This window comes from Electrona antarctica, assembly GCF_951216825.1.
Source record: "Electrona antarctica genome assembly, chromosome: 2".
Taxonomy (NCBI): Eukaryota; Metazoa; Chordata; class Actinopteri; order Myctophiformes; family Myctophidae; genus Electrona; species Electrona antarctica.
In genome coordinates, this window is record NC_136807.1 from 50,313,962 (window position 1) to 50,328,607 (window position 14,646).

The 14,646-nt window shown below is 48.2% G+C and overlaps 1 protein-coding gene across 1 annotated transcript in view; it reads right to left on the reverse strand.

Annotated features, from left to right (window-relative positions):
• Positions 1–307: 307 nt before the first annotated feature.
• Positions 308–14,646, reverse strand: part of LOC306933949 (nucleolar protein 4-like) — a gene marked incomplete at its 3' end in the record, with an annotated part of 41,411 nt that continues 27,072 nt past the window's right edge. Inside the window, 11 exon segments of the mRNA XM_079516333.1 lie at positions 308–466; positions 468–498; positions 562–586; positions 1,472–1,667; positions 2,951–3,070; positions 6,804–6,992; positions 7,648–7,836; positions 10,238–10,524; positions 11,181–11,328; positions 12,069–12,178; positions 13,466–13,577. Coding sequence (XP_079372459.1) covers positions 308–466; positions 468–498; positions 562–586; positions 1,472–1,667; positions 2,951–3,070; positions 6,804–6,992; positions 7,648–7,836; positions 10,238–10,524; positions 11,181–11,328; positions 12,069–12,178; positions 13,466–13,577 — 1,566 coding nt within the window.

Genomic DNA, 14,646 nt, shown 5'->3' on the forward strand with positions numbered 1-14,646 from the left:
TTTCCACACGGGAGACCCGGGTTCGATTCCCAGGTATCCACGGGTGTTACACAAACACACGTACGAACAAGGAGCATAACACCCACAGGATCAATTGTGTGCTGCTGCTGCGGTTTCACCGGTCGAAACGCTCGTTTGCGTCTTTGAACGGTACTTCAAAGTCTAGCCTGAACACAAAGAGATAGAGACGGGACGAGACGAGACGGGACAGGCTTCGTGTAGAAGGAGGTCTTGGCACGGTGTGGCTCAGCGTGGGTGGGGGGTGGAGGTGGAGGGGAGGGGGTCGTTTCGGACCCCACCGGTCAGTTCAGTTCTGCTGCAGGATGAGGCTCTCCAGCTCGTCCGCCGAGCGCAGCAGGAAGGCGGCAGACTCTCGGTAGCCGGCGATGAGCTGGCGGACCGCCGTCACCTCGGGGGGGCTGAGCTGGTGGGCCGACGCCCCCCCGCCCCCTCCCCCTCCCCCCCCCGCCCTGACCGCCGTGACTGATGCTGCTGCTGCTGTTGTTGGAGGAGGAGGAGGAGGAGGAGCCAGAGGAGACGACGGTGGAGGGGGGAGCCGACGCCTTCATGCTGAGGTCTGTAGGACCTGGTGGACGAGGAGAAGAATGTTAAATACTGATGAAGGAGAACGTGAGTGCGAGGCAGGTCTGTTTAAGTATAGACACTAGACAGGGTCTAAAGCCATACATGGTGCAACTGACAGCCCGTGGGGCCACATGCGGCCCCCACCTTCACTTAAAACACCTTAAGTGAAGGTGGTGTTCTGCCGGGTGGCCACTAGATGGGGTCGTGCTGGGTGCCAGACGTTTTGAATAACCTCTCCGAAAGGCTAGCGGATGTTTGAACCGAAACTAACCGAATATCGCATTTTGAGCAGATTATGAGCCATAATGCATATAAAGACGGCTTGCGTGCATGCACGGGCGTGCATGTGGGAATTTTGGCCGGTTTTACTTCCGGTTTTTACTGTCCGGGTCTGTAGCTAGCTAAAAATGCTACACACATGCTAATGTTTGTGGCATTAGCATGTTAGCATGTTTCATGCTAATGAATCGCCGATTAATGTGGATTAAACAAATACAAAATAAAAATAAAACAGCCCGGACAAAGTTAGGGTAAGCTGTTTTAATGTGGCCCTCAAGTTAATGGTCAAACATGACCCACTTTAATTACTCTAAATTAGTAGCTTTTTTACGTCCAATGTATTTAGTTCATAAAGTTAACATAACTATAATTAAAGGTATTTGAAAGGCATTTGAAATGAAATAAAAATGTTACATGTCATGTTTCAATTCAAATAATAGCAAAAATAGCTGATCTACAAGCTCAAAACGTGTCGCAGTGCGATGCGTTTTGAGCTTGTAGATCGGCTATTTTTGCTACAACAGTATATGCAATGTGGCCCTCTGGAGTTAGTGTGGAACTATGGGTTAAAATCCACCCTAGCCGGTTCAGGATAGCTCAGCCTCACCGTTGGTCTGTGGAGTGGCGGCCGCGGCGGCAGTGTTCTGCTGGTTGCCCGTGACAACGGTCCCATAGCTGCGGATGTTGTAGCCTCCGTTGGTGAAGATCTGCTCCTGGGGCTGGGGGAACGCGGAGAAGCCCGACGACGGGGTCAAAGAGGTCGTCTCCCTGGAGACGGGCTGGTCGACGGAGGCCGCTTCGTCCTATGGGAACGACAGGTTTGATTCGGCGGCGTCATGTAGGGATGTCCCGATCACGTTCTTTTGCTCCCGATCTGATTCCAATCATTTGATTTTGAGTATCTGCCGATACTGACTTTTCCCGATCCGATTTTTATATGTTTATAGACCACTGTCATATCACAATAGCACAATATCCAAAATCACAGACGATATCCAGTCTAATATCATGATATGGATATAGTATTGATACTAGGGATGTCCAGATCATGTTTTTTCGCTCCCGATCCGATTCCGATCACTTGAAAATGATGCGATCGGACCCGATTAACAATCACGTGATCGGATCGGGACAACCCTAGCGGCGAGTGACAGCGAATCCAACTGATCGATGAATTATTGTTAAATATTTTGTGCATGTAAAAAAGTACCAGGTGAAAAGTACCGGTAAATCTGTTATTATCAATTATCAATTGATTAAGATTCCACACACATGAGTGTTCTCTCCTCAGCTCCCATGCCCCACAGGTGGGTTAGTCGAAAGGGCCTTTTATTCTGTGTGGAGTTTGCATGTTCTTCCCGTGTCCCCTAGGGTAGGCCCCTCACAAAAAACATGCAGTAATCCTGGTCTCTATACTGCCTCCCCCTGGCCAGAGTGTAGGGTATAGGAGAGTAGCGCTTTGATCTCTCCGCAAAGTGGGTGCCTATGGGCTATAGTTCCAACCATTGCTCGTATGGCTGGAACTATGGGGACTGCATGTAAATCCGACGGAGCATTAGTTCGACATGCGGACTAGCGCCTGCTCCCTTGCTTGCGGTTATGGTTAGGTTAGGGTTTGAGGTGGGTTGTCGTTTGTCGGACCAATGACTAGTCTAACTAATGTACTGCACCCTGGAACTATCCCATTGAGATAGATTGAGCAATTCCGCATTCCATTGTTACAATGCGAGTCAACGCTAGTGTCGCCACTCTCTTACTATATTACTCTGCCCCTGGCCAGCCTGATGGAGGGGAATAACGTGTTCCTTCCACATCCTACCGGGAACCTTCAACCTTTATCACCCTGTCAGTTGATAAGAAGCGGCCCGCTCACTCCCTCATGCATTGAAGGAAGAAGCATGAGCTCAGTGCGGGGCTCTCCCCAGGATGGCAGAGGGAGAGTATAGCGCCCAGGATTACAGCTTATGGCAGGCAATTGGCACCGGGTGAAACAAAATGGGTTACAAAAATCGCGGGATAAAACTTTATTAAAAAGAAGAAAAGGAAAAGATTCCCCACACACACACACACACACACACACACTCACAGTTGTCGGGTAGGCGTCTAGTCGCATCCTCTTGGCAGCGTTTCGGGTCTCGCTCTCGCAGGCGGCGGCCAGGATGTTCTCAGCCATGGCAGAGGTGAGGTGAGGAGGCGTCGGCCGGATCTGACGACACAACACAACACGGGACAGACTGTTATTCTGACCAGATCTGACGACACAACACAACACGGGACAGACTGTTATTCTGACCAGATCTGACGACACAACACAACACGGGACAGACTGTTATTCTGACCAGATCTGACCACACAACACAACACAGGACTTCCTTCCTTCCTTCCTTCCTTCCTTCCTTCATTCATTCAAACCTTTATTCATTCTGGAAAGACATTGAGGTGTTGCCCACAGTTGCAGTATCGTCCAGATAACATCACAGTACAACTTCATTTTCACATCAATATTCACATCAGTGATTAAAACAAAACAAAACAGAGACATTTCCCTATCAAGGAGCAGCTTTTTCCATAGCTGACACAGTCAGGCCGGGGAAAGCATCCGTGTCATTTTAGATTTGAACCAAAAAAGAAAATCTAAACACTTAAAAATGCTACAAGCTCGGTCAACTATCTTTTGAAAAACCACAAACATTTGTGCATATCTTTGAATATATTGCTATGTGCAGGGACGGATTAACCCCCACAAGGGCCCCTGGGACGTGATTTGTTTTGGGGCTCCCCATAGCATGCGTGTCCAAATTTATTTTTCTTAATCCTCTTTTTTACCTAAATGTACCACAATCAACAGCCTATGAAGGGTCCCAGGAGCCCTTACCATGGGCCTCAAACCCAGTACTGTGCAGTCCAGTTTCTCTGAAGGGCCCCCGAGAGGCAAGGGCCCCTGCAGGGCCACGGCCCTACTGGCCCAATGGCTAATTTGGCCCTGGTTACGCGTATTGCCAGTGACGGAACGAGTACTAAATTGTTTGACTCATCGGTCCACCAATCATCTCCAGCCATCAACCTATATAAAGCAGCTGTGTTGCCACTAGCCATCAGTCTCGTTCCCCTCCAGCCAATATCCATGCCATTCCACCAGTCATTCCCAAACAATAGGTTCATTAGTTTGTTCAGTCCTAGCAAATTCAACTCGGTTTTGTAACCTTTCTTAGGCCTGACTCACACGTGCACAACAGATTGTTTTATAGCTGATGCATGAGACTTGTTTACTGATGCAAGCTCACAATTAATTTCCAATGGGAGTCACATGGTTTGACACAACATTTTTGTTGTATGAGGGGGAGGGGGGCAGTCGAAACACAGCCGAAAGCCGTACAACAAAAATGTTGTGTCAAACCATGTGACTTCCATTGGAAATGCATTGGGGCGGCCATGTCACTTACCCTTTGTTTACATCTACCATGCAACATTGTTGTATGCTAGATGTAAAGGTGTGAGTCAGGCCTTAATCAGCCAAATTGTATTACAGGGAAGGGCAGTTTAGCACTGGGGTACCCTCTGCATAACGTTGTGCACATGTAGGAGTTATTTTACACCAGGTTAGAGGTCCTTAATTGACATGAAAAGCAGGGGCTTTAGGTAGCCGCAATTTGCAACTCTAGATTTATTTTATAGTGGAATGAATCTAGAGTTGCAATTGACTCCCTACTCATCCAAATTGCGTTTGCGATCTGCTTGTATTAAACAACATTAAACTCACCAACATTGTAGCTCTAGAGCAGGCCAAGATTGAATTATCCTCTTTCAATCTGCCGAGCTTTTGTTTCATAAAACTCCACCGTCACATGTTATGAGCTACTTTCTTTCACCTGCACAGAATTTCTTGACAGAAAGTAGCTCATAACTCATGTCTACGGTGGATTTGTATGAAACAAAAGCTCGGCAGATTGAAAGAGGATCATTCAAGCTTGGCCTAGAGCTGCAATGTTGGTGAGTTTAACGTTGTTTAATACAAGCAGATCGCAAACGCAATTTGGATGAGTAGGGAGTCAATGGAGGGTATTGCAACTCTAGATTCATCCCACTATAAAAAAATCTAGAGTTGCAAATTGCGGCTAGGGCGTTAGGGTCCATAGGCTGTAGGGTGCAAGTGCAATGGGGCACTAGTCAATGAGGGCACCAGCCAACATGATTAGGGAAAACAAAAACATCAGAAATTCACCTTTTTTTTTAACCATTTGAAGCAATCGTATAGCCTGGCTTCCAGCACTGAATACGCATTTGTCTGCACATTTAAACCAATCACAGCGAATGCGGGGCGGGATGATGTGGACGACTGGTTTGGGAATCGCTTACCCGACTGTGAACTTTGTCTTTTCGTGGAAGTGTGCTGGTATCGCCAGTAAAAAAACCAACATGACACCGGCTTATCTAAATACCCAAATTTAACTACAGACATGCAGATGCCTTTTACTTGCAAGACAAAGGAACACCAGTCAATCAATGCTTGGCGCAAGGTAAGACATACATCCATCCATCCATCTTCAACCGCTTATCCGTATTCGGGTCGTGGGGGCAACAGCTCCGCCAGAGGCAGGGTAAGACATGGCTTTATTTGAAGCGTGCACTGTGGAGTTAACGTACTTGCAGGACTGTAGCCTGACTTTGTGTGGGCCAGGTTACGTTTTTGAGCAGTCCCTGACTCAATGACTCCAATGACTGGCCGTATGTATGTCCGTCTGTCCGTTTGTTTGTCTGTTTGGGGTACGACCCTGCAGCTGATTGGGGTCGATTTCGGGTCACACACAGCCTAAAAGGCCATTTCACACGGAACAGTATAACTATAACTGCAGTGTTTTTTTTTTAGAGAAAAGCAGGAGGGAAAGCGCTTACGATATTTGTCAGTCGAATATAATACAGCATACAATAACGATTGTAGTGTTAATTTGCATCCAGAGAAAGTCTGACAGCTGACAAAAGTGGACACCATATATGTTCTCTCCATCTTGGGGTGTTTGAATGAGCCACACATGCGCGCGCGCACAGACACACACACACACACACACACACACACACACACACACACACACACACACACACACACACACACACACACACACACACACACACACTTTTCTAATGTGTCTGCCTTTTGAGAGACCACATGGTCTATCTATGTTGTCTATCCTGTACAATATCTTGTACAATCCTGTTTCTTCCAACTCCGTAATATAGCATAAATCAAATCATTCATCTCATTCCCTGACCTTGAGAAGGTAATCCACGCTTTCATCACAACACGCTTAGATTATTGCAACTCACTATATTCCGGACTCAATAAAAAAACTATCTCCCGTCTTCAAATGGTCCAGAACTCAGCAGCCAGATTACTGACCAACTCCAGAAGGCGTGACCACATTACCCCTGTCCTCGCCTCCCTCCACTGGCTGCCTGTTCATTTTAGGATTGATTTTAAAATTTTAATTACCACTTTTAAGGCACTACATGGCTTGGCCCCCATCTATATAAAAGACATGCTGGAGCCCCATAGGTCAACATGTAGCCTTAGATCGGCAAGCAAGGCTCTCCTGGTAGTTCCGGCTACCCAGCGTGTCACCATGGGTGACCGGGCTTTCTCGGCCCGTGCACCTAAGCTGTGGAATGCCTTACCAGAGGCCCTAAGACACATCACCCTACTGAGTTCTTTTAAATCACAGCTAAAAACCCACTTGTTCACGATGGCTTTTACTTGAATTATTGATTGTTTTATTTTGTGTTCACCTGTTTACTTGTGTTAATATTGTTTATTGTTGTTGTTTTATTCTACTACTGCATTTTATCCTGTATTGGAAAGCACTTTGTAACATTGTTTTAAAAAGTGCTTTATAAATAAAGTTTATTATTATTATTATTATTATCACCCCCCCCCCCCCCCCTACCTCGAAGCCCCCCTTCTTCATGCGTCGGCAGGATTTGAGGTAGGTGCGTATGCGTTTGCGCGAGCGCTCCTGGAACTCTGGGAACTGGCGTCCACACGACTCCATGATGGCCTGGATCTTCTCCTTGGGCTGCTTGGAGATGGGAACCATGCGGTCCAGGTTCTCGTCCACGAACAGGCGCACGAACATCTGAACCGGAAGGAGAGGGATTAGAACTACAAACGTGGAGGGACAGAGGAGACATTGGAACTACAAACATGGAGGAGCAGAGGAGACGTTAGAACTACAAACGTGGAGGCACTCAAACTACAAACATGGAGGAGCAGAGGAGACATTAGAATTACAAACATGGAGACATTAGAACTACAAACATGGAGACATTAGAACTACAAACACGGAGGAGCAGAGGAGACATTGGAACTACGAACATGGAGGAGCAGAGGAGACATTGGAACTACAAACATGGAGGAGCAGAGGAGACATTAGAACTACAAACGTGGAGCATCATAGGAGATATTAGAACTACAACATGGAGGAGCATAGGAGGCATTAGAACTACAAACATGGAGGATCAGAGGAGACATTAGAACTACAAACATCTGACGATGACAGATGTCAGACTTTCCTCGGAGGTGGTGGCGTGCGTATGTGGTCTTACGTTGAACGCTTTCAGCTCCAGTCCATGCCCTCTGTGTGCGTGATTGCGTGCGCGCGCATGCGTGCGTGTTTGTGTGTGTGGTCTTACGTTGAAAGCCTTCAGTCTCTCGGGGTCGTTGCCCTCTGTGTGTGTGTGTGTGTGTGTGCATGCGTGTGTGCGCATGTGTGTGTGTGCGTGCGGTCTTACGTTGAAAGCTTTCAGTCTCTCGGGGTCGTTGCCCTCTGCCATCTCCATCTTGTCGCTGTCATCGTGGTCATCGTGTTCGTCGTCGTCGTCGTCCATCAGGTGCGTTCGTGCGGACCCCGCCAGGTCCTCGGCGCTCGCGCTCAGCTCCGTCTTCACCGAGTCGTAGCTTCCCGAGCTGTACTGAGGAGACTGGTCGCACACACACACACACACACACACACACACACACACACACACACACACACACACACACACACACACACAGAGAGAGACACACACACAACACAAACATTAGTCACTGTACATCAGCGGTTCCCAAACGTTTTAGCCCGTGACCCAAACTTGTGAAAATAGCAGGGGTGTGTCTGGGGCATGTCTCCAATAGACACATAAAGGTGGACGCCTCCTTCGGCTCTGGGGCGTCTGTATCTCCATATCCTGAGCAGCATTGCATTTCGTGTTTATGATCTGGTCGGGAGCGGTAGGTAACTTGACCAATGAGGTCGCTCCAATGAGCTGCAGCGTCCGATGACGCATCTAGGGTTTTTGAGGGGCGCCAGCCGGGGCCCTCCCATGCCCAGCTTACCGGGTTTGTGTAAACACAAACAAGGCCGGCGTGATGTTGTATGATAATAAGAGGATTGTCTGATTTTGGCTGTTTGACTCAAAGGCTTTCAGCTTTCAGGAAGAAGCCGGGAATACACCAGGAAGACACGTGTGCATATTATAATAACCGCATCTGGGTGTCTATTAGAGCAGTGGTTTTCAACCAGTGGTCCTTGAGGGCGTTCCTGGTGGTCCCCAGCTGACTGATGGGAGAGTTGGTAACCAAATGGACCCTTAACCCATTTTGACCTGAGATCAGATTCTAAAAATGTCTTCTACATCCTGACAGTTTTCTGAAAAAGCTATGATTCTGTCAGTCGTTCTTCGATTTTTCAAAAACAGCAGACCTACAAGCTCATAGCGCGCCACTCGGTGGCACGCTATGAGCTTGTAGATCTGCTATTTTTCAATAGCTAAAGCATAACATAATGCTAACACCAAAAGGGGTTCCCGCCCAAAATGGGTTAAAGATCTTTAACTCTTGAGAGCGTAAAATGGCCAAATAGAGAATGTAGAAGAATTGTTATTTTGATAAACGTTTGCCCAAAGCATGGAATTGTAGGCAAAATCTTATCCAACAACAACAAAATATTCTTTAGTTTGGGGTCCGAGAGGCTAATGTCATCAAATGGCGGTCCGTGGCTCAAATGACGAATAATGAATGGTCCTTGAAATGAAACGGGTTGAAACCCACTGTATTAGAGTAATAGTAGACCTCCAGAGAGACACGAACCTCTGACATGGAGAAAGACGCCCGGCGTTGTGGTTGTGCCGTTTCTTGGTTGGGACAAAAAATGCTGTTCTCTCGGCATCCACTACCATTGAAATAACTGGCTAACCCTATGCCAAGCTTTAAGGGGGTTTGTGTGAATACAAACATTGGCTTGTGATTGGCTTATCACATATTGTGTGAGACAAAAGTGAGGGCAGAAAACTGAAGACGGAAAAGTGTGGACGCAAATTGTGATTGGCCAGAATGAGATGATGTATGGTGATAAGACCGCCCCTCACTTAACCCATTCAGGCCTGACGTCGAAATTAAAAAACATTTTTTTTCTAAATCATGACAATTTTCGGAAAGTTTTGAGGCACATTTTAACGATTTTTCAAAAATAGCAGACCTACAAGTTCATAGCGCGCCACTCGGTGGCGCGCTATGAGCTTGTAGATCTGCTATTTTTCAATAGCTAAATTATAACAATGTTTAAAACACCAAAAGGGGTTCCCGCCCCAAAATGGGTTAATGGTTAATGTGGTTAAACGCTAACGTGACATGGATGCGTTCCAGGTCTCAATGGATTAACCCATTTAGACCTGAGGCTGATTCTAAAAAGAAATGTAAAAAAACACCTATGTTTCTATGTCAGTGGTGCCCAACCTTTTTCATGTCAAGGACCCCCCCAGAATTATCTGTATTTGGCCGCCGACCCCCATCTGAAAATATTCAAAGATTTGCGCCACATTTTCAAGATAAAAAAAAAAATAGCAGATCTACAAGCTCGTAGCGCAGAACCGAGTGCTGTGCTACGAGCTTTTATGGATCTGCTATTTTTCAGTAATGCTTAACCCATTTTGGGCGGGAACCCCTTTTGGTGTTAGCATTATGTTATGCTTTAGCTATTGAAAAATAGCAGATCTACAAGCTCATATCTAAAAGTTCATAGCACGGCACCGAGTGCCGAGTGCTATGCTACCTTTTTTTGCTATTTTTGAAAAATCGTGAAAATGTGCCTAAATCTTTGAATTATTCTTTCAGAGTTTCAGTTTTTAACTCAAATCCTTGCTTCTGGGGAGGTCCCTGGAACTACATATTTTCAGATGGGGGTCGGCGGCCAATTACATTGAGAACCACTGATATGGAAATGTGAGGTTTTTCAGGAAAGAAAATAGATTTTAAAAAGACATTTTTTAGGCCTAAATGGGTTAAAACACCAAAAGGGGTTCCCGTCCTGTATGGGTCAATTGTGCCGCACTACTACCCTACCTTGCCGCCGTATTCCGTTTTGCCCGGCGGGTACCTCCGGGCGCCGGCGGGGGGGTGGTCCGCGGGGTAGGAGGCGAGCGGGGAGCCCCCTGGTGGCAGCGGCGTGTCGGCCAGGTTCTCGGAGGAGGACGAGGACGAGGTGGTGCTGAAGTCCAGCGGAGCGCTCAGGACCGACAGGGTGACCCCCGGAGGAGGAGGGGCGGGAGAGGTCAGCGCCGGGTCGGATGTCAGCGGAGAGGTCAACGCTGGCAGGCCGCTGGCACTGCCACTCTCTGAGGAGGACGAGTCTGGAGGAAGAGGAGGAGGAGGTACATTTATTCAACTGTACTTAACTCTATCTATACCGCTAGCTGTTAGCATAAACCCCAGTTCCCTGCAGTGCCAGCATACGCGTTCACTTTAAAAAGTCGGAGTTTGCCCGCCAGCGGACTGACCTCATGCTCCCTTCTATGCTTGAGGAGTCCAAGCCACTTCTTTTCACCTGACAGGGGGGGGAGTTAGCCCGGTTGGACGTAGCGTAGCACGTGGAAGGAACACGTTATTCCCACCAGTTCCTTTCCCCTCCATCAGGTGCCCCGGCTGGCCAGGGGGAGGCAGTATAGAGACCAGAATTACTGCATGTTTTTTGTGAGGGTGCCTACCCTATAAGGGACACGGGGAGAACATGCAAACTCCACACAGAAAGGCCCTTTCGCCAACCCCGCCTCGGGTATGGGCACTGATGGAGGAGAGAACAGGCCCTCAGCGCCCACAGCGTCCACAGCGGGAATCGAACAATTAAGTACAATTATGGGGTATTTGTATACTTTGCTTGAGTGTTTCCGATTTCCAATACTCTACTTGTAGATTGTGATTATTATTACAAAACAATGAAAACATACACATACACACACACACACACGCACACATGCACACGCACACCCACACGCGCACACACACTCACCGTCCTCCTCCTTAATGGCGGTGGGGGGGCTATGGACCCTCTCTCCGTTAGGGGGGAGGGGCTCAGGCACTGGGGGGGCGGGGTCAGACGTGACCCACGTGGACTCACTGGTGTCCATCATGTCCTCGCTGCTGAGAGAGCTGTCGTCCTGCATGATGAGAGACAGACAGGCAGAGAGAGAGAGACAGACAGACAGGCAGATAGAGAGAGAGAGACATGCAGACAGGCAGACAGAGAGAGAGAGAGAGAGAGAGATAGAGACGGGCAGAGAGAGACGGGCAGAGAGAGAGAGAGAGAGAGCTCTATTTAACACTGTTACTGAACAATATAGAGCTCTATTTAACACTGTTACTGAACAATATAGAGCTCTATTTAACACTGTTACTGAACAATATAGAGCTCTATTTAACACTGTTACTGAACAATATAGAGCTCTATTTAACACTGTTACTGAACAATATAGAGCTCTATTTAACACTGTTACTGAACAATATAGAGCTCTATTTAAACACTGTTACTGAACAATATTGAGCTCTATTTAAACACTGTTACTGAACAATATCGAGCTCTATTTAACACTGTTACTGAACACACACACTATAGCAATGATTACTGTCACAATATAGAGCTATTTAACACTGTTACTGAACAATATAGAGCTCTATTTAACACTGTTACTGAACAATATAGAGCTCTATTTAACACTGTTACTGAACAATATAGAGCTCTATTTAACACTGTTGAACACACACACACACACACACACACACACACACACACTATAGCAATGATTACTGTCACAATATAGAGCTATTTAACACTGTTACTGAACACACTATAGCAATGACTACTGTCACAATATGGAGTTTTGTCCTTTTAACGACGTACCCGTTCGTTGGCACTCATACAGTGTAGTTTCATTTGTTTCAGGTAGGTGGCAGTAAGGGGCATGTTGTAGTCAATGAGGTCCGGGACCAGAGAGGTTGGTCTGTCATTTTCTGTAAGGAAACAAAACAATAAAAACAATAAATCAATAAATGTTTTACTAGGACTTCTATATCTTCACACAATGATGATTAGATGATACATAATTGATACTAATTGATCATTGGCTATACATTCAGTGGCTATACATTCAGGGAGGCTGGAATCAAATCAAACAATATAGCCTCTGCATTCTCCGCTATGTCCACCAGAGGGACTCTTTAATCACTTTTGGAGCATTTCCCCCCCATTAATGAGATGAGGACGACCTCTTGAGTCTCTGATACATCATGTTCACGTTGTGTGTGTGTGTGTGTGTGTGTGTGTGTGTGTGTGTGTGTGTGTGTGTGTGTGTGTGTGTGTGTGTGTGTGTGTGTGTGTGTGTGTGTGTGTGTGTGTGTGTGTGTGCGCGTGCGCGTGCGTGCGTGTGCGCGTGCGTGTGTGTGCATTGTATTAATGAGGTTGTACTACAAAATAAAAAAGAGATAATGGAACAGAAGTGCTGACGGTGCATGGAGCTGAGTTGATTGGACCAGACAGAGGACCTAAGCTACGTTCAAACCCGGATAGTTAGAGCAGCGCAATCACATGCAAAGTCACTTTGAACCTTTGAACCTTTGAAGGGTTGATCTGACCTTTGAACTCTGCGGTACTAGGGTTGATGTGACCTTTGAACTCTGCGGTACTAGGGTTGATGTGACCTTTGAACTCTGCGGCACTAGGGTTGATGTGACCTTTGAACTCTGCTGTGCTAGGGTTGATGTGACCCTTGACCTCATTGTTACCTTTGAACTCTGCAGGGTTGATCTGACCTTTTAACTCTGCTGTGCTAGGGTTGATGTGACCTTTGAACTCTGCTGTGCTAGGGTTGATGTGACCTTTGACCTCATCGTTACCTTTGAACTATTCAGTGCTAGGGTTGATGTGACCTTTGAACTCTGCAGTACTAGGGTTGATGTGACCTTTGAACTCTGCAGTACTAGGGTTGATGTGACCTTTGAACTCTGCTGTGCTGGGGTTGACGTGACCCTTGACCTCATCGTTACCTTTGAACTCTGCTGTGCTGGGGTTGACGTGACCCTTGACCTCATCGTTACCTTTGAACTCTGCGGTGCTGGGGTTGACGTGACCCTTGACCTCATCGTTACCTTTGAACTCTGCGGTGCTGGGGTTGACGTGACCCTTGACCTCATCGTTACCTTTGAACTCTGCGGTGCTGGGGTTGACGTGACCCTTGACCTCATCGTTACCTTTGAACTCTGCTGTGCTGGGGTTGACGTGACCCTTGACCTCATCGTTACCTTTGAACTCTGCTGTGCTGGGGTTGATGTGCATCCTCTTCTGACACTCTCCACAGCTCATCAGGAAGCGCGTCACCGCCTCTCTGGGAAGGAAGGCGTACGTCTCCGCTATCTGTGACACACACACACACACACACACACACACACACACACACACACACACACACACACACACACACGTACACACATAGACAGAGGGGGTTAGGAGCTGCATGGTGGCTATCACTTCAGCGCATAGTGCGTGCGTGCGTGCGTGCGTGCGTGCGTGCGTGCGTGCGTGCGTGCGTGCGTGCACCCGGCTGTAACACGCCAGCCTGCAATACCTATAATCGGCCTGCATGTCCATTGCGATTCATTTCTGTCTGTCTGTCTCTCTCTCTCTCTCTCTCTCTCTCTCTCTCTCTAACCCCTGTGGCATTCCCCGTGCAGTTCGATGCGACCTTCACGTGACCATGGAGAGACCCCCCCCCCCCCCCCCCCCCCCCCTCCCTCCCACCAGGGGGTGATATGATATAAAGGCCACCGCCCCCAGAGCTATAGTGTGTGCTCCACATCCCAGAAGGCCGTGCGGCGGCAGTGACAGTCGTCGTCCCCCCAACCACCCCCACCCCCCCCTGGCCTCGGCGATGCTGCCCACCTCCTCAAAATGTTACCGTCTATGAGAGCTGACAGGACCTCTCTACCGGGCAGCGGGGGGGAAGGGGGGTCCCGGAGGGGGTGGGGGACCTCCCACTGTGTCTCATAACACAGACTCACACACACACACACACACACACACACACACACACACACGTCCCCCCCCCCCCCCCCCCCCCCCGAAGCGGGTGGGCAGACAAAGCCCCTCCCGTCCTCGTTTTCTCTGCCTGTCCCGTGCCACCGTGCCACCCGGCGAGGGCACAGACAGGCCCCCCACCCCCCCCCCCCCCCTCCCCCCACACACACACACACACACACACCCCGGAGGCCGTATACCGACATGCGTGCCATGTGCGTACACTCACAGGAACATGTCGGCTCCGATCTGTGCTCGCTGGCTCGCTCGCCCGCCGCAAGTAACTGATCTACAAGCTTTGTGTACGAGCTTGTAGATCGGCTGTTTTCGACTATACATCACTCTTGTGTTGTCTTTGTTGCGGATGAGCGTGCGTGCGTGCGTGCGTGCGTGCGTGCGTGCGTGCGTG